The sequence below is a fragment of the Cucurbita pepo genome, unplaced genomic scaffold (genome assembly GCF_057944985.1).
Source record: "Cucurbita pepo subsp. pepo isolate OVF unplaced genomic scaffold, ASM5794498v1 scafford_48, whole genome shotgun sequence".
NCBI lineage: Eukaryota > Viridiplantae > Streptophyta > Magnoliopsida > Cucurbitales > Cucurbitaceae > Cucurbita > Cucurbita pepo.
In genome coordinates, this window is record NW_028257953.1 from 57,887 (window position 1) to 84,575 (window position 26,689).

A 26,689-nucleotide genomic window follows, 5' to 3' on the forward strand; every position below is an offset into this window, starting at 1 on the left:
ATATAATAATAAGAAGAAAAAAAAAAAACTCCACCATTTGTTACTCTCCCAAAATTATAAATGTCATACTTTGATATATTTTGATTTGTCCATCATTTTGATTTTGCTGACACATATCACGTTGGGTATGTTGTCTCGATTGTAATTTCTTCGTTTTAGCTCTAATTTGAGTAATTGAAAGGTCGTTGAAATCGTTATTCCCGACCTTATACTGTGGACAGTTCAAAATACTGAAAATAGTTAATAATTAAAAAGTAGGTTTGTTATCATCAAAACATTAATTAATTAATTGAAATTAATTAAAGTGAGATCAAGAGCAAAAAAAGCCAACAATCTCCCCCTTTTTTGATGATGACAAACCATTTCAAGAAAAACTCATAAAAACCAAGGTAATACACCATCCATATAATAATACCAATACATGCTAATATATCATCATAAATTTTACTGAAGCATATTCTCCCCCTATATTAATGCCTCAAGAAATTTTGAAACATCAAACAAGTAAATGATTCATAAATAATAAAAGAACAAACTTATAGCATATTTTTGTTAATTTTCTCCTCCTTTGTAATCATCAAAAAGAACAATTGAAAGAGAATACATTTAAGAATGACATAATGGCTCCCCTAAAAACATGCATTAAAAAATTATAAAATTCAAGATATATCAGAATGAATAATACCAAGCTCAAGCCTATTTTTGCAAAAACTTTCTTCATTGAATGGCTTGGTGAAAATATCGGCTAGTTGATTATTAGAGTTTACAAAATCAAGAATAATATGTCCATTTTGCACATGCTCTCTAATAAAATGATGTCTAATGTCAATATGTTTAGTTCTAGAATGATGAATAGGATTTTTAGTTAAATTAATAGCACTTGTATTATCATAAAATATAGGCACACTATGAAACTTTAATCCAAAATCACAAAGAGTTTGTTTCATCCAAAGAATTTGAGCACAACAACTAGCAACCGCAATATATTCCGCTTCGGTAGTAGATAAGGCAACCGAATTTTGCTTTTTACTAAACCAAGAAACTAAGGAACTACCAAGAAATTGACAAGTTCCATTAGTACTTTTAGGATCAAGTAAGCTTCCGGCAAAATCCGCATCAGAATATCCTACCAATTTAAATTCAACATTTCTAGGATACCACAATCCTAAATCAATAGTTCCAAGCAAATATTTAAATATTCTCTTAACCACATATAAATGAGATTCCTTAGAACAAGATTGAAATCTAGCACAAAGACACACACTAAACTTAATATCGGGTCTACTAGCGATCAAGTAAAGTAAAGATCCAATCATACCTCAATAAGTTTTAATATCCACACTTTTACTTTTTTCATCCTTGTCAAGCTTAGTGGATGTGCTCATGGGAGTTCTTGCAATCTTACCTTTATTGAACTTGAATCTTTTGAGCAAATCTTTAGTGTATTTCTCTTGATTGATGAAGATACCATCCTTGAGTTGTTTGATTTGAAGTCCAAGAAAGAAACTAAGTTCTCCCATCATACTCATCTCAAACTCACCATGCATACATTTAAAAAATTCTTCACATAAAGAAGGATTAGTAGAACCAAATATGATATCATCCACATATATTTGCACTAATAGCATATCGTTTTCTTTAATCTTAATAAAGAGTGTAGTGTTGAGTTTGCCCATTTTAAAATCATTCCCGATAAGAAAATTACTAAGTCTATCATACCAAGCTCTTGGAGCTTGTTTTAAGCCATAAAGAGCCTTTTTCAACTTATAAACATGATGAGGAAATTCTACATTTTCAAATCCGGGAGGTTGTTCTACATAAACTTCCTCCATAATATAACCATTCAAAAATGCACTTTTCACATCCATTTGATATAATACAAAATTTTTGTAAGAAGCAAAAGCAAGTAACATTCTAATAGCATCTAATCTAGCAACGGGTGCAAAAGTTTCTTCATAATCTATGCCTTCCTCTTGACAATAACCTTGAGCTACAAGCCTAGCTTTATTTCTCATGATATTCCCATTTTCATCCATTTTATTTCTAAAAACCCATTTGGTTCCAATAATAGAAGTATTAGAGGGCCTGGGACTAATTCCCAAACTTTGTTCCTTTCAAATTTATTTAGCTCTTCTTGCACGGCTAAAATCCAAAACTCATCATTTTCGGCATCCTTAAGACTTTTTGGTTCAATTTGAGAAACAAAAGCAAGATTATTAAATAAATTAATAGAAGAGCGAGTTTTCACACCTTGTTCGAGATCACCAAGAATCAAGTCCTTGGGATGAGACAAGGCGTACCTCTATTCTTTTGGCATTGATGAAGAACCTTCTTCCTTTAAGCTCACCTCTTCTTTACTCGTAACAATTTCTTTGCCGTTGTCACTAACGAGTAAATCTCCAAAATTTCTTTCTAAATCATCACAACAAATAGACTCATTAGAAATATTATTGCAAGATTCATCAAATACCATATGCATAGATTCTTCAATAACTAGAGTTCTCTTATTGAAAATTCTATAAGCTTTACTAGTAGATGAATAGCCAAGAAAAATACCAATATCCGTTTTTGAATCAAACTTTCCAAGCTTTTCATTGTTGTTCAAAATAAAACATTTACAACCAAAAACTTTGAAATACCCAACATTTAGAATTTTGTTATGCCAAAGTTCATAAGAAGTTTTATTTAATGAAGGTTTAATTAAAACTCTATTTAAAATATAACAAGCGGTATTAACGGCTTCCGCTAAAAAATATTTAGGTAAATCATACTCATTTAATATTGATCTAGCAAATTCTTGTAAAGTACGATTTTTCCTTTCAACCACACAGTTTTGTTGAGGAGTCCTTGAAGAGGAGAAGTCGTGAGAAAAACCATTATCTTCACACAAAATTTTTCAAAGGCAACACTATCAAATTCTCCTCCATGGTCACTCCTAATTTTAGTAATTAAAAACCCTTTTTCATTTTGAACTCTTTTTACAAAACTAGCAAACTTTTCAAAACATCATTCTTATGTTTTATCATCAAAACCCAAGTAAATCTTGAAAAATCATCCACTATCACAAGAGCATAATAATTTCCTCCATAACTAGCTATTTTAGAAGGGCCAAATAAGTCCATATGGAGTAGTTGAAGAGGTCTAGTAGTAGAAATCATATTTTTAGATTTGAAAGAAGACTTCGTTTGCTTACCCATTTGACAAGCGTCAGAAATTTTATCTTTTTCAAATTTAAGTTGAGGAAGACCTCTGACTAATGAATTTTTTGAAATATTTGAGATAAGTACATACTAGCATGTCCTAGTCTTCTATGCCATAGCCAAGAGTTATCAAGGAAAACCGAAAAGACATTTATCATTTGTAGGACAATCATTCAAATCAATAGTATACACATTATCATCTCTATTTCCTACAAACAAAACTTTTCTATCACTAGCATTTTCAATTATGCAATTATTCTTATCAAATACAACTCTAAAACCTTTATCACATAATTGACTAATGCTAAGTAAGTCATGCTTTAAACCATCAACTAACAATACATTTTCAATGAGAGTACAAGAGTCATTACCTATAGAACTCTTACCAATTATTTTACCTTTCTTGTTGTCACCAAAGGTTACTAAGCCACCATCCTTCTTGGAAAGATTCACAAACTTGGATGAATTACCCGTCATGTGTCTTGAGCAACCACTATCCAAGTACCACTTATTTTTCTTGGAGGCTTTCAAACAAACCTAAAAACAAAGATATTCAAAATTGACATTTTGGTACCCATACTTGTTTGGGTCCTAGAAAGTTAGTATTCACAAATTTAGGAATCCATTTCATATTTGCATTCATATTAAAGACATTGTATTTGGATAAGTAACAAGAATAATCTTTATGTCCAAATTTACCACACGAGAAACAAACAACATTATGCAAGAATTTATTTCTTGGACTAAATTTGTGTATTCTATTTTTATTCGAAAAATTATTTTCTAAAACATTGTTAAACTTTGTATTTTGAGAAACTTTTCTTCCTAAATGAATATTTTGAGAATTTTTCAATTTAAAGCACTTAGGTCTAATATGACCTTCAACACCACAATAATGACATATAGGCACAAATCTAGATTTATCATACTTAGATACAAATTTACATGTGTTAGATTTAGACAAGATAGGGGATGCTTTAACAAATATTGTTTTAGAACTTGAAGGTGTAGAACATTCATCAATATAGCCTAATCCTCTTTTATCACATATGACTTACCTCCTTCAAGTATTTTATCTAATTTTTGAGCACCTATTATTAACATTTTAATAGACTCCTTAGCCCTACCAAGTTCTTGCAAATTATTTGATTCATTTTCTTTGAGCAATTTAATTAATTTATCTTTTTCACAACAATCATGCTCAAGAGACTTGACTTTATCAATTAATGCATTTTTCTCATCACAATCAAATACATGCTTTTCACAAGGTACATCAATTTTAACAATATTATGATACTTCTCTTTTAAGCAAGAAATTTCATTTAGTAAAGACTTATTTTGAATAATTGAAGTCTTATTGTAAGGATTCAAATTTTTGTTTTATTTATTTTAGATTTTATGCTAAGATTTTATTTTTGCTGCCAAAACGAAAAGATATTATGCTGCATTTATTATGGCTGGAAAAGGTATGATTTCTAGCAAGGAAATTACTACCTTAATGGAAAAGTCATAAAGACCTTTTATATTCCCATATACAACTCTCCTCCTTCCTTGGAAACAACTTTTGCTCTCCAAACGTTTAGGGTTTTCGAGGGTGTCTAAGAGTATGGAAAAATCGAGAGGGTTAGCCAGGAAAAACGTGTGAGGTGGTTCGCTGGATTTTCTTCGGTGAGTGGCCGGAGGGAGAAGCGACCGAGGCTATCGGTGTTGAATATCGTTGCGCGTTGGTTGGAATAGGCGAGGGGTGTCGTCGCATCGTCGGAATCGGGGTTGTGACGTCGCCGTTGGCGGCGCAGCGACGATTAGGGTTTTCGCGAGATTTCGGGTAAGGAAGACGAAGGAAAACGGGTCGGGTTCACGTTTGGCCTCTAGACCAGCCCACGGAACGAACGCGGGCCTTGTGCGTTTCGGCCCAACGCGGACGCGCGCTGCAGCCTTGGTCTCAGCTCCGCACGCGTGCTCTCGGCTCGGCTTGACGTGTACGGCAGCTCGGCTCCATCAAATCCCGCAGCTCAGCTCGGCGGCTTAATTGGTCGGCTCGGCAGCTCAGCTTGGTGAATCGGTATCACTATAATATATCGATTCCAAGGTTTTTGGCCCTTCCGAAGCCGTTTCTGCCCTTAGTTTTACCATCCGAGGTCAGTATGGCTCCTAAACGTTAAAGACAGATTAGGTCGAGGGTTTATTTGATAAATAGCAAAGGTTCTAAATTTTTATGTGGTTATCATAGAACTTATTTAACCTCTGGGATTAGCTCGTTGTGAGTGACTTCAACCAAGACTATCGAGGTAAGTGACCTTACTGTTGGAGTTAGCTTTCCACGTGTTGTATGATGGTGCGTGCCCTGTGGCCCCTGCATGCACCATATTTTATGTGATATGATTATGTGATGTATAGATTGTGTTGACCGTAGATTGTGTATGTTATGTGACGTATGAACTTGTGTTGACTGTTGACTGTTTATGTTATGTCATGAATGAGATGTTAGTATTGTATGCCATGAATATGTTGTTTGATGCCATAGATACACATAGAATTATCGAGTCATGTTATGAGATGTTTATGCAACTGGAATGTTATGTAATATGTCATGTAATGTAAGTCATGTGAGATGTCATGTGATGTAAGAAACGTAAATGCAATGTTAGCACTGCTTATGTAATGCCATGTTAAATATGTTAAGGGACCTCATGCATATATGTATGTCACGTGCATCGGGATTCTTCCCCTTTATGATACAAAAGAATGAAATACGATATTTATGTTCGCCATAATATCATGCGGGCCCTTTTCTGTTCTGTGGTGTCCGGCTACGTGTAACACGTTGTGCCCGACCAAGTCAGGCCCAGGGGGTACGTATAAGAGCCCGCCTGGTGGGTTCATGTACACGTACATGGGCCATGTGTGAAGGAGTACCACACATCCAACCCTACCCGGAATAGAAAAGTGCCCAAGGCTATGAAAAGTTTATGAAAAGTTAGGTCCCGCTCATATGTTGCATGTGTTTGCATTCCTAACCCCAACAGTGGGGTGACTTACTGAGTATTTCATAAAATACTCAAGCCACGTGCTACCTACATTTTTCAGGTAAAGGCAAGGCGCCAATGTATGGTTGACGGCGGAGCTGAGGCCACCATGGAAGTTGGAGACGGGATATTTTTAGGAGTTTACTTTTATTAGACTGTTTTAAGTTATAGGATTGAGTATCGTTTTATTTGGATTTATTTTGAATTCAGTATTGAAGGTTTATTTTCGGAGTTTAGGTTTTGTTTTGGATTCATGAATTTTTATGAAAGACTATTTCAAGGTTATTTATGATGAGCTTCCGCTTAATGAGATAAGTATGCATGGGTGACGTCACTGATTAGGTTAAAGAAAATTAGGGGCGTTACACTTATATTTCTTTTTAAGCACAACATACTTTGAACTAAGTTTTTCTAAATCAATTGTCATCTCATCAACAAGTTTAAATAATTCATTATAAGAAAGAGATTCAAGAGTTACCTCATCTTCTTGTTCATCTTCTTGTTCATCTTCTTGTTCATCCTCTTTGTCACTATGAGCCATGAAGCAAAAATTTGCTGCGTCTTCATCACTTCCACTTGCACTTTCATCACTATCATCCCAAGTAGCCTTCATTGCTTTCTTCTTGGATTTCTTAGATGATTTGAGGAGAGGACAATCCGTTCTTATATGACCCGGCTTTTTACATTCATAACATATTACCTCATCGTTTTTGCTCTTTTCACCTTTTGACTCTTTTTGATTTGTGAAATGTTTCTTTTAATTGTTTCTTCCTTTTAATAAAATTTTTATACTTACGTGTGAAGTAGGCGACATCATCTTCATCAAGGACGTCCTCATCTTCAGAGTCAACTTTGATGGACTTTAGAGCTATACTTTTCTTCTTTTTGGATTCTTCTTCCATGTGACCCTTCATGGTAATCTCATGTGTCATGAGAGAACCAACGAGTTCATCCAAAGGAAGCTTTATGAGATCCTTTACTTCTTGAATCGCCGTCACTTTTGCCTCCCAACTTTTAGGCAGAGACCTAAGAATTTTTCTTACATTTTCGGAAGTAGAATATACTTTTCCAAGATTTTTAAAATCATTTAAAATATTAGTAAATCTAGTAAACATATCACCGATAGGTTCATTTTCCTCCATTTTAAATAGTTCATAATTATGAACTAACATACTAATTTTTGTTTCTTTAACTTGATTGGTTCCCTCATGAGTTACTTCAAGAGTTTTCCAAATTTCATATGCCGAAGAACACATACATACTCTATTAAATTCATCATTACTTAAGGCACAATACAGACAATTGATAGCACTAGCATTCAAAGAACATTTTTTCACATCATGCTCATCAAATTCATTTTCTAATTTAGGCACCTCAATATTATTAACAATTTTTATTGGAATGTAAGGACCATTACTAACATTTAACCACAATTGATAATCAACGGATTGCAAATAAATTTTCATTCTAGCTTTCCAACATGTATAATTTGTTCCATCAAAATAAGGTAGCCTAGAAGTTGATTGTCCTTCACTAAAACCATTTTTAACACGTAGGTTTGCCATAAGCTCGAACAATAAAGTTTAGATAAAAAATCTATAGGAGCAACCTGCTCTGATACCAATTGTTGGATCGGTATGGCAACCCTAGAGGGGGGGTGAATAGGGTTTTAACGATAAAAGTGTTTAAACGTGATTAATTTTTCTAATGATGAAACTTTTTACAAATAAGTAGAAGATGATAATTACTATAACAAAGTAATTCAAGTCAAAACAATAATCAAGTAGAACATGCAATAAATCACAATAATAATTTTGAAATTAAATAGGAAAAAATTAGAGAAAATGACACTGTAGTTTTATAGTGGTTCGGTCAAACTCGACCTACTCCACTCCCCAAGCGCCTCTTGGAAATTTGAATAAAGAATTTTCTCGACTCTTTCCACGGATCTGAGCCAAACCGCTACACCGCTCTTTTTACGAGTTCAAGAGCAAACTCAATCCTTTCCACGACGCAGGATCAAACCGATACAAGTATTTGAGTTTGATAATAACACACCACAACTCTCTCAAAGAGTAGATTTACAATTTGGGATACTCACAACTATTTCCTCACCATACAATAATAATCCCTCCCAAGAATAAGATGAAACGAAATAAACTTGTAAGCTTGGAGAGAGCAACAAACAATGGAGACTTTGAACAAATGAGGATTGGAGAATGTATGTAAGTTGTGTGTTTTAAAATGTGGGGAAGATGAGTTTATATAGAGGAGAAACGTGGCAAAATGTAGGATTGAATATTGACCACTGGATTGTGTTAGGAATAATGAAAGGTGTAGATTAAAAGTAAATAAATAAGAAAATTTTCTAAATTCATTTATTTCAAAATTTTAATATAATAGTAATATAATATAATAATAATAATAAAAAGTAATGTGAGTAATGATCAAATGAAATTCAAAATTTATTATAAATATAATAATATAATAATAATAATAATCGATGTGAGTAACGGTTAGATTCAAATTTATATTTTGTAAAAATAACTTTATTTAAAAATATAATAATAAAAAGAAAAAAAAAAAAAACTCTACCATTTGTTACTCTCCCAAAATTATAAATGTCATACTTTGATATATTTTGATTTGTCCATCATTTTGATTTTGATGACACATCATCACGTTGGGTATGTTTTCTCGATTGTAATTTCTTCGTTTTAGCTCTGATTTGAGTAATTGAAAGGTCGTTGAAATCGTTATTCCCGACCTTATACTGTGGACAGTTCAAAATACAGAAAATAGTTAATAATTAAAAAGTAGGTTTGTTATCATCAAAACATCAATTAATTAATTGAAATTAATTAAAGTGAGATCAAGGGCCAAAAAGGCCAAAAAAAAAAAAAAAAAAAAAAAAAAAAAAAAAAAGTGGGGACAATGTCAGAATATCTTGGACATGGAGAGTATTGAGATTCATCCATAAAGTCTTGTAATTAATTGTTTAATTTTAATAATATATTTGATTATTTTATTTAAAATTTAACATTATCCATGGTATGAAAAGTCCTAGATCATTGATGTAATCTTAAACAACATGTGATTGACATACAAGAGAATCATGTTTAAGAATAACCTAAAGGGTCTATCGTATGTCGATAAGGTTTGGTCTCTTATCCTGATAACATGATTGATACGACTCTGTCTGTAATTGTTTCAAATGATTATATCTAAATCGTTCATGTTGACACATGTGAGTGGGTGTATCTTATACTGCAAAGAGTTTGTATAAGATTGGACCACGAATTTTTTTTATCTCGCTTCACAAATTCATTAATCGAGAAAATTAATATTTTACAGGTTGACCATATGCGACTTAATCTCAATCCCAAGGGAGTTGAGAATGACTTTTATAGCAAATTTAATATGTCTACTGTTTTGGGTACTTGACCAAACAAGGAGCTGGGAACATAATTTCACGAGATGAAATTCACTCTTTCCGATATAGAATAAGTAGACGAGTAGTTCCCTTCAGTGCTGATTTCGGGACTTGAACAATGGAGTCACACTCTCTCACCGACCCTGGAAGGACTTGGTTTATGGTTTGATCATAAGTAAATTGTTCATGAGAGAGTTAGTGGCACTTAAGGCATAAGACATTGCGAACAACTCGTGATAGCTTGTAACGATTATATCAATGGTCAAAACTTGTTGTACACTATATAAGCGTGCAACTCTAGGTCTACAATGGAGTGGCCTATAGTTAATGAACAAAGTTGATTAATTAAGGAATATATTTAATTAGTTTTACATCATTGCAGCTTATAATCAATACGGTCATAAGGTTCCTTTGCCAGCTCATAGTAACACGAAAAGGATCGATTTAGTTATATATTATATATATTAAATATAAAGAAAAAAAATACATTTAAGTTAATCGGTTCAAATCGGAGAAAAATATATTTATTGCTTTTGATATACTAAATGTTAAAATAATCCATATATATAGATAATTGAATGAAAATATATATTTGAAATTTGAACGAGATTTAAATTAGTTAAATATATATTAGAATATCTTATGACATTTAAATATGATTGGGGAAAGATGTTATATCCTACCATGTTAGATATTCAAATATATTATTTGGTAAATATCCTCAAATAGCGGTAGAGAAGACCCTTGGGTTGACCCAAAAAGTATCCCACGTTTCCTCGGTTCCAGTATTCTCTCTAAAAGTCTCATTCTCCCATCCTTGCATATTTTCTTTCAAGAAGCAACCACAAGCCTTGACTTTGTGTTCGATTCCTAGCGATGAATACTTTACGGTGGAGATTCATCTATTGGAGAAGTTGGAGCAAGTAGATTAAAGATCTGCGAGAAGTTTCTCCATATTTCTTCAATGTAGTTTGTTTAACATTTTGTTTTGTTTAATTCTAAGTAGGATCAAGAACGATTCTAATACTTTCGGCGCGCTAGTTAAACGTTCATTTCCAACCGAGAGGTCAGCGGGACTCTTACAAGTTCAACCCATTGACTTCTAAAGGGAAGAACATAACCCCAACTAGTTGAATAAGAGAAAGATCTAAACACCAATGCCACTTTTTGATGCAGGTGAAAAAGAGACAAAGCGGCCACTATCCAATGCGAGTCTTATAAAGGAGAAAAAGTTGACAAGTGGCCAACTATAACAGCTTCCAATGAAGCCAAATAACTTGAGTACACATTCTCATGTGCACCGACCTCGATGGTTCAATTACAAAACACCCCCCGAGTCCAAAAGTGGGATTTTGGGACAAAGTGATATCACAAAGACATTATGGAAGCTACCCTCCTTTTTTTAGAGTACCATCACTGTTGGCACCCAGCATTCACTTGATCCACTGACAACGGTGAAGGCTCGAGTGAACAACTTTGGCAAGGCCAGTGCTCTCATCCAGCACGAGTGGCGTCCAAAATCATTCTTCACCGTATGTGCGGATGTAGACATCCAAGCGGTTGATATGAGTGCTAAAGTTGGACTAGCTTTCGCCCTCGAGCCATGATAGAACAATTTTACTCGCTATGGCTGGAAGAATTAAGGTAGAGTTTTCTGGTACATAGCCCTAAGTTGTTTGTTGAGACCTTGTTTATACGTGTTGATCAAGTCTTACCCGTTGTTTTGGAGTGTAGAAATAAATGTTAAGACATGAATTGAGCAGCTCAGTTCAATAAAGACATGAATAATAGTTGGTTTGTCCTATCACGCTAATTCAACCAAAGGAGGATCCTAAATTGTGATTCAACTTCCTAGACATGTATATTTCTATCCTAACAATCTGATCACAAAATATCAAACATGCCCAAGTCAATTCCTACCAGTAATGTTAAAAAAAAAAAAAAAATCGAATTGACTATTTACATGCTCGGTTTTACCCATTCCTCAAGCTTAAATCACTACAAATATCATAATTAGGTCCTAATTCATGTAAAAAAGAAAAGAGAGAGAAATCAGTAAAAAGTTTTAAAAAAAACATACATATATACCATCCTGATATGAATTGACTTGGACATGTTTGGTATTTTGTGATCAGGTTGTTAGGATAGACATATACATGTCTAGGATGTTGAACCCACAATTTACAATCCTCCTTTGGTTAAAATTGAACAAAAACATTAAAGAGTTTAAAGGATGGGGTTTAGATCAACCATTAATTGTTAGTTCAACTGAACTAACCACACGATCATCTTCTACCTTGTGACCATTCGGACATTTGTGTGGGGAAGGCTTAGATAGTCTGATATCACCCTCAATCAGCACATTCTAGGCCTCGATTGAATTGGTTCCTTCACCAAACTTCAAGATATCTCGAACTTGAACACGTCGGTACCAATTTCAGAATTAACATATTACTAAGAAAGAGATATTGAGGCACAAAATCATGGGGTTAACCAAACTTACCCCAAACTTCGGTGACTGAAACTTTTTTCCATTTGAACGTTCTATCCCTCAGTTCACTATGATTTCACCCTCCTTGCTATGAACACTAAGAGCCGAGACTTATACCTTATTATCCAAAAATGAGAGGAAATTTTTAGGATTAAACTCTTTTTTTTTTTTTTTTTGGGGGGGGTGGTCCCAAAACCGACATTTGAAATTCAAATTTGATCAATCAATCCACTGTGTTTCAATTCTAAGTCCTTTATGAAAATGTTGCAATCACCGTAAAGCTGAAGATCAAGAGTTTGTCAATTTCAATAAAGAGAGTATTTTATGAAGGAAAGGTTCACCTCTTCTTAATAGTTCATTTCTTTGTTCCTAAGATTGAGCCCATAAATCCCAAATTCATCTCTAGAGAAGTCTTTTCCAATGCCGGATGATTAAGAAAAGCCCTAAAAATAACAAGAAAAATATGGGTAGATGGCCACAAGTCTCAAAGGGAAGTTATTGCCAACAAAGTGGGTCTTAAGTTCGAGTTCACTTGCAAATAAATAAGTCTACCCTAGTTTTCATAAGTAGGAACTATTTTCAAAATAGCGAGAAGGAAACATGACAATACATCATACGGTCTCGATCATTGGTTCGTAATGTGAGATTCATATAGAGGCTCGCGGTGGCTTTTGGACTGTCCTCCTGTGGAATTTATTTGCATGGGTCAGTATTAAGCTGAACTCTTAAAAGGACAAACTGCTGTGTCTAAAATAATGGGTAGATTTTATTAAGATTGTTAATGATGTGGTTGAGCAAACTAATAGTTACCAAAAGGACTCTAGGAATAAGAGTTATTCTAGAATAATATTTAACAACTATAGGAATAAATAATTCATTGAGATTTTCTCGTTTTGTGGGAACACTTAGACCTACTCCACGACTGCAATTGTTTTAAATCACTAAATACCATACCATAAGAAAAAGTTTATTGAGTTTAAAATTTTGTCAAAGTTGTTTGATTTTTATGGTAGAATTGGTAACTAATTTATAAGCCCTCTAGAGCATTTTTATTATCCTTTAATTTTAGTACCAACACGTTAAGCGGAAAATTAGATTCGTCTGCTAGGCAACCAGAAGGTTCAACCACACCAGAGGTCGTTCCTTCGGCATTTTTACATGAAGCTTTAGCGATTTGATTCTCGTAAGTTAGGTTTATGTCTTTCAAGCTTAATCCAGTGCAATGGTTTATTGGGCTACAATCAAAATTGATTGCTATTTCAGTGGCGGAAGTTCCCTTGATGTCTTCGTATGTTACTTCGCTAACTTTAACTCCGGAAGCCTAATCAGAATAAAGAATAACGATCAAAATATGCTAAGAAAACGGATAAACAAGGACATCTATAAACTTTTTTACCACCTAAAAACTTCGTACCATATTAAGATATGTGAGGGTAACCGAGTCCACAATTTATTACCCATAAGTGTAATTTAATGTAACAACAAATAATACTAATAATTTAGCACCCATTTTAAACCAAACAAATTTCAAGCCATTAAAGATAAAATAAATCGATTGTTTATAAAATTAAAAATTTGAGTTCTATTCAAATGTAAGGTTAAATATAATTAGAAAAACAATTAACTTGTGTGAGATTAATGAGAAAATATACCTGACCAGGGCAGTCTTCCCCATGTGGGCAGTAATTTTGATCAATTATGATTGGATTTTTCACATTATCCATAATAATGTGTTGAAAATAAACTTTTGTAGCAAATCCACGGCTTGGTCTTCCCCAAGACTTAATCCTTACTCCATTCTGAGTCCCGGTGAAAGTAGATAATGTCACTGTAACGTTATGCACTCCATCCTCCTCGGCCTTTATCCCCAAGCTCCCAATGCTACAAATACATTCAATAAAATACCAAATTTTTCATGAGGTTCAATTTTCTCACTTCAACCTAATATATTAAATAACAACTTTGATCCAAAATAATTTTAAAATAATTTAAATCTTTTTTCTCACCTTCAAAATAACTTTAGGATATATTTTTAATGATTCAAATTTAATTCAACGTTTATGTTTATCTTTTAAAATTTAGTGCGACAAATTTATTTAACCCTTTAAAAAAAAAATTCAAAACATGTTCGTCGTAATCTAGCTACCTGATTCCATGTCCAGGTCCACATGTAATACTTTCCATCCACAAGTTGGAGGTCCCTGGACTGATTGAGATGCAGTCGTCGCCGTTGCTAATGCTCGAGTTGAGGATGGTCACATATGATGATTGTTCCACATGGATGCCATCAGTGTTTGGACTATCGTCTGCAGCCGAGACATTCACTCTTGTCATATGCACGTTTTGACACCCACTCACCACAATGTTGAACTTTTGGCTGTTAATTGAAGACAATCCATTGATGTTCACGTTTCGTGCATCATTTATTCGAAGACTATGTCCATTCAAAAGAATCGAAAGCAAGAATTAGTACAAATTTAAATTAATATTGTAATTAATGGACTCATTTTCTTTCAACTTTCGGCTAAAGAAAAATTTTCAAATTCTATTTTTTATCTAGCCAACTCAAATTTTGCATACCGTGGCTCCAGTGGGGCAACTCTTCCCCGAGTGTTTACAATTCCATAACGCAGTTCCTTGCCCATCGATAATACCGCCAGTAATGGAAAGCCCATCTATGTGACTAAACTCAATCCAAGATTTATTCTTAGCTAAAACTTGAATGTCCGAGGAAGCCACAAGAGTTCCATCAATGAGAACAGTAATAACATTGTTCTTACAAGGCCCATTAAAGCTCACACTTCGAACGTAGAATATACCCTTGGGAACGTAAATAGTGGCCGGTGTAGACGAGTCACAAGCCTTAGCCCATGTCATTTGAAGCACAGACGAGGCATCGGTCTTTCCATCGGGCTTGGCACCGAGGCTAATAATATTGAATGTTAATTCAGCAGCCAAGGCATGGTTACAAAACAGAAATAGAAGGGAAAGAAAAACATGAAAGGTTACGAGAGGAGCGAAAGAAAACTTAATGATACAAGGCCTGGTGATAAGCATGAGAGAGAGAAAAAGGAAGCAAGTGATGGGAAAATGGAAGAGCTGTGGAGTCATATTTATAGGTTAATGCTTACCCTTCTAACTCTAATTTGAACTTACCCGTCTCAAGAACTATTCTATTCTTGTTCTATTTAACAATTATTGTTTTTACACCCTTTAACCAATTTTGATTAGGCATGTCACGTGGGTAAATCTCTGCCTCCTGCCAACCTTTTTAAATTGAAGGCTATCTTATAAGATAAGACACTCATTGCCATTTTAATGACCATCTCTCATTTTTAGTTTAGTTGAATTTAAAAAAAGTTTCTTTGTCAATATGATTTTATTTTTTATTTAACTAAAAAAAGACATGGGGAGATCTTAGCCAAAAAAACAAAAACCCTAATTTTTCCAACTGCTTATTTTGTAAAAAAGATGTTTAATTTTAATTGTTTGTGTCAACTAAAGAACTATGCAATGTAACAACATCGGTTTCATTGATCGGGCTTCTCAACCTCCTACTATAATAATAACAATTTCCTAATACTTTTAGGTGTTTATATTTGTAGATATTAATTCTATATGGATTCTCTATTATAATAAAAATAATAAAATATTCTAGAAGATAGTATGGAGAAAACACTATCATGTATTTTTCATAGTCTTTTTTATTTGTAGTTGGTGATGTAATATAGAGTCGGTGACTTTTTATTTGCAAAGATGTCACACAAACAAAGAGAAGCAAAATTGTTTGTCATATTTGGAACTATCCAATAAATTTACAAATGCACCACACAAAGAAACAATTTAGGGATGTTACACTTTTCGAAGTCTCAAAGTCTATCGTTGATAGACTATATCGATGATATAACGTTTTTATATGGATCGACAAATTTTTTATCATTAAAGACTTTTCTTTTAGCGCCTCTCACTTATCGGAGTTCTCTTTATAACTCTTGAGGTAGATAAAAGTATCACATTGACAACTTTCATCATTTCTGTCTTTATACTAGAGAATGTTTAAGTGTTTTTCTTCCGTCTCTATCATAAAGTTGTGCATAGCTCTAGGGTCGACCATTGTGCTCTTGGTCGATCTATGGTTAACCTAGTCCTCAATGTACATAAGACATTGACAATTTTGTCTCTACAGCTCTTTTCTTGAAAGCAAATAGGTACTTTAAGACCCCCAATGCAGGGTTTTCGACGGTTTGGCTCGGAAGGCATGAAGGTCCACTGTTTGTGGGTATTCAGATTCTCGATAGACCACCTCGTATATGAAGCTGGACGAGGACCATTGATTGTAGTTGTTGTGGCTGTGAAGTCCTTGCCATGGATTTCTACCAATCTTTTTGGAGGATTCATAGTCTCCTCCTACTGCTTCAAGTCTCCCCTTGTTGGGATTTATGCCCTAAAGTTTTGTAATTAATTATTTAATAATTCTTTTATTCGTAATTTTATATTATCGCTGGTATGGAAAATCCAAGATGTCACGGCACGAATTCTGAGACTTCGAAACTCGGATCGAAAGTAAAAAGACGAAAGCGAAAACAAATAAAAATATAAGTAAAATAAAATAAGAAAATGGAGTAAAATTAAAATCAAATTAAGTTAAACAATTCCACATTAAAATAAAATTACAAGACTTCCAATTTATTACAAAGGGGAAAATGGACTTGGATACAACTAGAAAATGAAATAGACAAGACTGACAAAATGGAAAGAAGGACTGAAGTTCCGTAACGACCCCCTCTCTGACTGCATAGCTCTCGAACGCTCCTCCACCTTGACTCTGCAACCTGCGAACAACTGAAAAAGAAAACAAAACGGGGTGAATTTATAAATATACCTAGTAAGTATCCTGCTTGTAGGAACGACTTACGTAGAGTAACTAATCTTCGATCTCTACCAATTGATTAGCCCGGGACATGCCCAGTTGTTTTGCAGCAGACATGTTTGTGTACTACGATTCAAGGAGCCAACTTGGCTGTAATACCACTTATCACAATCACATTCTTGTGGAGCGGGATAGCGATTTTGCGACACTTATTCTAACCCGATGAACAAGTCCGCAGTATGAAAATTGTAAGTCGTAGACAATTCAGACGTTTGATCGAGCCTTGGTCATGTTCGAACGAAAGTGTTTTAGAAAATGTAAGCGAGAAAAATGTGCAGAATCTTTTTTTTTTTTTTTTTTGCTAGAAAACAATGTTACAGGCTAAAAGCAAATAAGCAACAACTAAACTTTTATAGCATATAACCCCGTAGGAAGAATTGACGACTAGTTTCATCACCCTGTAGTACATTTTGGAGCATTTTAGCCATGGAGGGCGTAGACATGATTTTGTGGACAGGTCATGCCCCCGTACTAACACAACAAGAATAGTAAATGCCAATCTAACATGAAAGCAAGTAAAGGGGTTGGAACGGGCATGCGGTCGTGGACAATACGTTTTGGACAACCATCGTCATTGGAACACCTGACACGCGACCGTAAGCAACACGCCTTGAAAAAGCCTGACCGTGACACCTTGCAACTTGACTGAAGCTCACCTCGCCTTGACAAGGTGTGTAAGTTGTAAGGTTAGTAGGCAAGATCTCGCTCCTTATGTGAATTATATGCATATGTTAGCTACGTCTTACGATCTAATTAGGTTATAATTGGTTACCGTACCTAATAACTTAGATTTTATTGCATGATGATAGATTATGTGCCCTAAAATCTGAAGTGGTACTTGACGAGGGGGTAGAGCAGGTAGAGCCTTGACTGAGACCGACCCTGCTCAAATTCCTTATAAGGAAAGGCACGCTAAGAACAAGTGTCGGAATAACTGGATACCATGACACTACAATCTATGATCCTGGACACTCAGGAAAACTAGGGTAACATAAAAATGTTGGATCGGTATGGCAACCCTAGAGGGGGGGGGGGGGTGAATGGGGTTTTAACGATAAAAGTGTTTAAACGTGATTAATTTTTCTAATGATGAAACTTTTTCCAAATAAGTAGAAGATGATAATTACTATAACAAAGTAATTCAAGTCAAAACAATATTCAAGTAGAACATGCAATAAATCACAATAATAATTTTGAAATTAAATAGGAAAGAGTTAGAGAAAATGACACTGTAGTTTTATAGTGGTTCGGTCAAACTCAACCTACTCCACTCTCCAAGCGCCTCTTGGAAATTTGAATAAAGAACTTTCTCGACTCTTTCCACGGATCTGAGCCAAACCGCCAAACCGCTACACCGCTCTTTTTACGAGTTCAAGAGCAAACTCAATCCTTTCCACGGCGCAGGATCAAACCGATACAAGTATTTGAGTTTGATAATAACACACCACAACTCTCTCAAAGAGTAGATTTACAATTTGGGATACTCACAACTATTTCCTCACAATACAATAATAATCCCTCTCAAGAATAAGATGAAAAGAAATAAACTTGTAAGCTTGGAGAGAGCAACAAACAATGGAGACTTTGAACAAATGAGGATTGGAGAATGTATGTAAGTTGTGTGTTTTAAAATGTGGGGAAGATGAGTTTATATAGAGGAGAAAAGTGGCAAAATGTAGGATTGAATATTGACCATTGGATTGTGTTAGGAATAATGAAAGATGGAGATTAAAAGTAAATAAATAAGAAAATTTTCTAAATTCATTTATTTCAAAATTTTAATATAATAGTAATATAATATAATAATAATAATAAAAAGTTATGTGAGTAACGGTCAAATGAAATTCAAAATTTATTATAAATATAATAATATAATAATAATAAAAATGGATGTGAGTAACGGTTAGATTCAAATTTATATTTTGTAAAAATAACTTTATTTAAAAATATAATAATAAGAAGAAAAAAAAAAATAAACTCCACCATTTGTTACCCTCCCAAAATTATAAATGTCATACTTTGATATATTTTGATTTGTCCATCATTTTGATTTTGCTGACACATCATCACGTTGGGTATGTTGTGTCGATTGTAATTTCTTCGTTTTAGCTCTGATTTGAGTAATTGAAAGGTCGTTGAAATCGTTATTCCCGACCTTATACTGTGGACAGTTCAAAATACTGAAAATAGTTAATAATTAAAAAGTAGGTTTGTTATCGTCAAAACATCAATTAATTAATTGAAATTAATTAAAGTGAGATCAACGGCCAAAAAGCCAACAAAAAAGTGGGGACATTGTCAGAATATCTTGGACATGGAGAGTATTGAGATTCATGCTATAAAGCCTTGTAATTAATTGTTTAATTTTAATAATATATTTGATTATTTTATTTAAAATTTAACATTATCCATGGTATGAAAAGTCCTAGATCATTGATGTAATCTTAAACAACATGTGATTGACATACAAGAGAATCATGTTTAAGAATAACCTAAAGGGTCTATCGTATGTCGAAAAGGTTTGGTCTCTTATCCTGATAACATGATTGATACGACTCTGTCTGTAATTGTTACAAACGATTATATTTAAATCGTTCATGTTGACACATGTGAGTGGGTGTATCTTATACTGCAAAGAGTTTGTATAAGATTGGACCACGAAATTTTTTTATCTCGCTTCACAAATTCATTAATAGAGAAAATTAATATTTTACAGGTTGACCATATGCGACTCAATCTCAATCCCAAGGGAGTTGAGAACGACTTTTATAGCAAATGTAATATGTCTACTGTTTTGGGAACTTGACCAAACAGGGAGCTGGGAACATAATTTCACGAGATGAAATTCACTCTTTCCGATATAGAATAAGTAGACGAGTAGTTCCCTTAAGTGCTGATTTCGGGACTTGAACAATGGAGTCACACTCTCTCACCGACCCTGGAAGGACTTGGTTTATGGTTTGATCATAAGTAAATTGTTCATGAGAGAGTTATGGCACTTAAGGCATAAGACATTGCGAACAACTCGTGATAGCTTGTAACGATTATATCAATGGTCAAAACTTGTTGTACACTATATAAGCGTGCAACTCTAGGTCTACAATGGAGTGGCCTATAGTTAATGAACAAAGTTGATTAATTAAGGAATATATTTAATTAGTTTTACATCATTGCAGCTTATAATCAATACGGTCATAAGGTTCCTTTGCCAGCTCATAGTAACACGAAAAGGGTCGATTTAGTTGAAGAAAAATTTGAAAGAAGAAAAAGTATTTAATTTGAAGTGTTCAAATTGATATTTAACATATCAGATCATTAAATACAAGAAAGAGAAAAAATATATTTAACTTGGAGTGTTTAATTTGCAATTTAATATATTAGATATATTAAATATAAAGAAAGAAAAATACATTTAAGTTAATGGGTTCAAATCGGAGAAAAATATATTTATTGCTTTTGATATACTAAATGTTAAAATAATCCATGTATATAGATAATTGAATGAAAATATATATTTGAAATTTGAACGAGATTTAAATTAGTTAAATATATATTAGAATATCTTATGGCATTTAAATATGATTGGGAAAAGATGTTATATCCTACCATGTTAGATATTCAAATATATTATTTGGTAAATATCCTCAAATAGCGGTAGAGAAGACCCTTGGGTTGACCCAAAAAGTATCCCACGTTTCCCCATTATTCTCTCTAAAAGTCTCCTTCTCCCATCCTTGCAGATTTTCTTTCAAGAAGCAACCACAAGCCTTGACTTTGTGTTCCATTCCTAGCGATTAATATTCTACGGTGGAGATTCAACTATTGGAGAAGTTGGAGCAAGTAGATTAAAGATCTGCGAGAACTTTCTCCATATTTCTTCAATGTAGTTTGTTTAACATTTTGTTTTGTTTAATTCTAAGTAGGATCAAGAACGATTCTAATACTTTCGGCGCGCTAGTTAAACGTTCATTTCCAACCGAGAGGTCAGCGGGACTCTTACAAGTTCAACCCATTTACATCTAAAGGGAAGAACATAACCCCAACTCGTCGAATAAGAGAAAGATCTAAACACCAATGCCACTTTTTGATGCAGGCGAAAAAGAGACAAAGCGGCCACTATCCAATGCGAGTCTTGTGAAGGAGAAAATGTTGACAAGTTGTCAGCTATAACAGCTTCCAATGAAGCCAAATAACTTGAGTACACATTCTCATTTGCACCGACCTCGATGGTTCCATTACAAAACACCCCCCGGGTCCAAAAGTGGGATTTTGTGACAAAATGATATCACAAAGACTTTATGGAAGCTACCCTGCTTTTTTTAGAGTACCATCACTGTTGGCACCCAGCATTCACTTGATCCACTGACCACGGTGAAGGCTCGAGTGAACAACTTTGGCAAGGCCAGTGCTCTCATCCAGCACGAGTGTCGTCAAAAATCATTCTTCACCGTATCTGCAGATGTAGACATCCAAGCGGTTGAGATGAGTGCTAAAGTTGGACTAGCTTTCGCCCTCGAGCCATGATAGAACAATTTTACTCGCTATGGCTGGAAGAATTAAGGTAGAGTTTTCTGGTACATAGCCTTAAGTTGTTTGTTGAGACCTTGTTTATACGTGTTGATCAAGTCTTACCCGTTGTTTTGGAGTGTAGAAATAAACGTTAAGACATGAATTGAGCAGCTCAGTTCAATAAAGACATGAATAATAGTTGGTTTGTCCTATCACGCTAATTCGACCAAAGGAGGATCCTAAATTGTGATTCAACTTCCTAGACATGTATATTTCTATCCTAACAATCTGATCACAAAATATCAAACATGCCCAAGTCAATTCCTACCAGTAATGTTTAAAAAAAAAAAAATCGAATTGACCATTTACATGCTCGGTTTTACCCATTCCTCAAGCTTAAATCACTACAAATATCATAATTAGGTCCTAATTCATGTAAAAAAGAAAAGAGAGAGAAATCAGTAAAAAGTTTTAAAAACAACATACATATATACCATCCTGATATGAATTGATTTGGACATGTTTGGTATTTTGTGATCAGGTTGTTAGGATAGACATATACATGTCTAGGATGTTGAACCCACAATTTACAATCCTCCTTTGGTTAAAATTGAACAAAAACATTAAAGAGTTTAAAGGATGGGGTTTAGATCAACCATTAATTGTTAGTTCAACTGAACTAACCACACGATCATCTTCTACCTTGTGACCATTCGGACATGCGTGTGGAGAAGGCTTAGATAGTCTGATATCACCCTAGTTCAGCACATTCTAGGCCTCGATTGAAATTGGTTCCTTCACCAAACTTCAAGATATCTCAAACTTGAACACGTCGGTACCAATTTCAGCAATTAACATATTACTAAGAAAGAGATATTGAGGCACAAAATCATGGGGTTAACCAAACTTACCCCAAACTTCGGTGACTGAAACTTTTTTCCATTTGAACGTTCTATCCCTCAGTTCACTATGATTTCACCCTCCTTGCTATGAACACTAAGAGCCGAGACTTATACCTTATTATCCAAAAATGAGAGAAAATTTTTAGGATTAAACTCTTTTTTTTTTTTTTTTTGGGGGGGGGGGGGGGGGTCCCAAAACCGACATTTGAAATTCAAATTTGATCAATCAATCCACTGTGTTTAAATTCTAAGCCCTTTATGAAAATGTTGCAATCACCGTAAAGCTGAAGATCAAGAGTTTGTCAATTTCAATAAAGAGAGTATTTCATGAAGGAAAGGTTCACCTCTTCTTAATAGTTCATTTCTTTGTTCCTAAGATTGAGCCCATAAATCCCAAATTCATCTCTAGAGAAGTCTTGTCCAATGCCCTATGATTAAGAAAAGCCCTAAAAATAACAAGAAAAATATGGGTAGATGGCCACAAGTCTCAAAGGGAAGTTATTGCCAACAAAGTGGGTCTTAAGTTCGAGTTCACTTGCAAATAAATAAGTCTACCCTAGTTTTCATAAGTAGGAACTATTTTCAAAATAGCGAGAAGGAAACATGACAATACATCATACGGTCTCGATCATTGGTTCGTAATGTGAGATTCATATAGAGGCTCGCGGTGGCTTTTGGACTGTCCTCCTGTGGAATTTATTTGCATGGGTCAGTATTAAGCTGAACTCTTAAAAGGACAAACTGCTGTGTCTAAAATAATGGGTAGATTTTATTAAGATTGTTAATGATCTGGTTGAGCAAACTAATAGTTACCAAAAGGACTCTAGGAATAAGAGTTATTCTAGAATAATATTTAACAACTATACGAATAAATAATTCATTGAGATTTTCTCGTTTTGTGGGAACACTTAGACCTACTCCACGACTGCAATTGTTTTAAATCACTAAATACCATACCATAAGAAAAAGTTTATTGAGTTTAAAATTTTGTCAAAGTTGTTCGATTTTTATGGTAGAATTGGTAACTAATTTATAAGCCCTCTAGAGCATTTTTATTATCCTTTAATTTTAGTACCAACACGTTAAGCGGAAAATTAGATTCGTCTGCTAGGCAACCAGAAGGTTCAACCACACCGGAGGTCGTTCCTTCGGCATTTTTACATGAAGCTTTAGCGATGTGATTCTCGTAAGTTAGGTTTATGTCTTTCAAGCTTAATCCAGTGCAATGGTTTATTGGGCTACAATCAAAATTGATTGCTATTTCAGTGGCGGAAGTTCCCTTGATGTCTTCGTATGTTACTTCGCTAACTTTAACTCCAGAAGCCTAATCAGAATAAAGAATAACGATCAAAATATGCTAAGAAAACGGATAAACAAGGACATCTATAAACTTTTTTACCACCTAAAAACTTCGTACCATATTAAGATATGTGAGGGTAACCGAGTCCGCAATTTATTACCCATAAGTGTAATTTAATGTAACAAAAAATAATACTAATAATTTAGCACCCATTTTAAACCAAACAAATTTCAAGCCATTAAAGATAAAACAAATCGATTGTTTATAAAATTAAAAATTTGAGTTCTATTCAAATGTAAGGTTAAATATAATTAGAAAAAAAATTAACTTGTGTGAGATTAATGAGAAAATATACCTGACCAGGGCAGTCTTCCCCATGTGGGCAGTAATTTTGATCAATTATGATTGGATTTTTCACATTATCCATAATAATGTGTTGAAAATAAACTTTTGTAGCAAATCCACGGCTTGGTCTTCCCCAAGACTTAATCCTTACTCCATTCTGAGTCCCGGTGAAAGTAGATAATGTCACTGTAACGTTATGCACTCCATCCTCCTCGGCCTTTATCCCCAAGCTCCCAATGCTACAAATACATTCAATAAAATACCAAATTTTTCATCAACTTTGATCCAAAATAATTTTAAAATAATTTAAATCTTTTTTCTCACCTTCAAAATAACTTTAGGATATATTTTTAATGATTCAAATTTAATTCAACGTTTAGGTTTATCTTTTAAAATTTAGTGCGACAAATTTATTTAACCCTTTAAAAAAAAAATTCAAAACATGTTCGTCGTAATCTAGCTACCTGATTCCATGTCCAGGTCCACATGTAATACTTTCCATCCACAAGTTGGAGGTCCCTGGACTGATTGAGATGCAGTCGTCGCCGTTGCTAATGCTCGAGTTGAGGATGGTCACATATGATGATTGTTCCACATGGATGCCATCAGTGTTTGGACTATCGTCTGCAGCCGAGACATTCACTCTTGTCATATGCACGTTTTGACACCCACTCACCACAATGTTGAACTTTTGGCTGTTAATTGAAGACAATCCATTGATGTTCACGTTTCGTGCATCATTTATTCGAAGACTCTGTCCATTCAAAAGAATCGAAAGCAAGAATTAGTACAAATTTAAATTAATATTGTAATTAATGGACTCATTTTCTTTCAACTTTCGGCAAAAGAAAAATTTTCAAATTTTATTTTTTATCTAGCCAACTCAAATTTTGCATACCGTGGCTCCAGTGGGGCAACTCTTCCCCGAGTGTTTACAATTCCATAACGCAGTTCCTTGCCCATCGATAATACCGCCAGTAATGGAAAGCCCATCTATGTGACTAAACTCAATCCAAGATTTATTCTTAGCTAAAACTTGAATGTCCGAGGAAGCCACAAGAGTTCCATCAATGAGAACAGTAATAACATTGTTCTTACAAGGCCCATTAAAGCTCACACTTCGAACGTAGAATATACCCTTGGGAACGTAAATAGTGGCCGGTGTAGACGAGTCACAAGCCTTAGCCCATGTCATTTGAAGCACAGACGAGGCATCGGTCTTTCCATCGGGCTTGGCACCGAGGCTAATAATATTGAATGTTAATTCAGCAGCCAAGGCATGGTTACAAAACAGAAATAGAAGGGAAAGAAAAACATGAAAGATTACGAGAGGAGCCAAAGAAAACTTAATGATACAAGGCCTGGTGATAAGCATGAGAGAGAGAAAAAGGAAGCAAGTGATGGGAAAATGGAAGAGCTGTGGAGTCATATTTATAGGTTAATGCTTACCCTTCTAACTCTAATTTGAACTTACCCGTCTCATCATTTCTGTCTTTATACTAGAGAATGTTTAAGTGTTTTTCTTCCGTCTCTATCATAAAGTTGTGCATAGCTCTAGGGTCGACCATTGTGCTCTCGGCCGATCTATGGTTAACCTAGTCCTCAATGTACATAAGACATTGACAATTTTGTCTCTACAGCTCTTTTCTTGAAAGCAAATAGGTACTTTAAGACCCCCAATGCAGGGTTTTCGACGGTTTGGCTCGGAAGGCATGAAGGTGCACTGTTTGTGGGTATTCAGATTCTCGATAGACCACCTCGTATATGAAGCTGGACGAGGACCATTGATTGTAGTTGTTGTGGCTGTGAAGTCCTTGCCATGGATTTCTACCCATCTTTTTGGAGGATTCATAGTCTCCTCCTACTGCTTCAAGTCTCCCATTGTTGGGATTTATGCCCTAAAGTTTTGTAATTAATTATTTAATAATTCTTTTATTCGTAATTTTATATTATCGCTGGTATGGAAAATCCAAGATGTCACGGCACGAATTCTGAGACTTCGAAACTCGGATCGAAAGTAAAAAGACGAAAGCGAAAACAAATAAAAACATAAGTAAAATAAAATAAGAAAATGGAGTAAAATTAAAATCAAATTAAGTTAAACAATTCCACATTAAAATAAAATTACAAGACTTCCAATTTATTACAAAGGGGAAAATGGACTTGGATACAACTAGAAAATGAAATAGACAAGACTGACAAAATGGAAAGAAGGACTGAAGTTCCGTAACGACCCCCTCTCTTACTGCATAGCTCTCGAACGCTCCTCCACCTTGACTCTGCAACCTGCGAACAACTGAAAAAGAAAACAAAACGGGGTGAATTTATAAATATACCTAGTAAGTATCCTGCTTGTAGGAACGACTTACGTAGAGTAACTAATCTTCGATCTCTACCAATTGATTAGCCCGGGACATGCCCAGTTGTTTTGCAGCAGACATGTTTGTGTACTACGATTCAAGGAGCCAACTTGGCTGTAATACCACTTATCACAATCACATTCTTGTGGAGCGGGATAGCAATTTTGCGACACTTATTCTAACCCGATGAACA

At 34.5% G+C, this 26,689-nt stretch overlaps 2 protein-coding genes across 2 annotated transcripts; both read right to left on the reverse strand.

Annotated features, from left to right (window-relative positions):
* Positions 1–2,302: 2,302 nt before the first annotated feature.
* LOC147783939 (polygalacturonase-like) lies at positions 2,303–16,548 on the reverse strand. Its single transcript, XM_087120978.1, has 7 exons — positions 16,292–16,548; positions 14,792–15,076; positions 14,297–14,584; positions 13,803–14,031; positions 13,223–13,471; positions 3,599–3,737; positions 2,303–2,412 (listed from the first exon to the last, which is right to left on the reverse strand). Exons 1-7 carry the CDS (start codon positions 16,546–16,548, stop codon positions 2,303–2,305), a joined length of 1,557 nt encoding a protein of 518 aa, XP_086977104.1.
* A 6,963-nt stretch (positions 16,549–23,511) lies between these two features.
* On the reverse strand, positions 23,512–25,988 carry LOC147783940 (polygalacturonase-like). Its single transcript, XM_087120979.1, has 5 exons — positions 25,732–25,988; positions 25,035–25,497; positions 24,601–24,890; positions 24,147–24,375; positions 23,512–23,815 (listed from the first exon to the last, which is right to left on the reverse strand). Exons 1-5 carry the CDS (start codon positions 25,986–25,988, stop codon positions 23,522–23,524), a joined length of 1,533 nt encoding a protein of 510 aa, XP_086977105.1. The 3' UTR covers positions 23,512–23,521.
* Between the last annotated feature and the right edge of the window lie 701 nt (positions 25,989–26,689).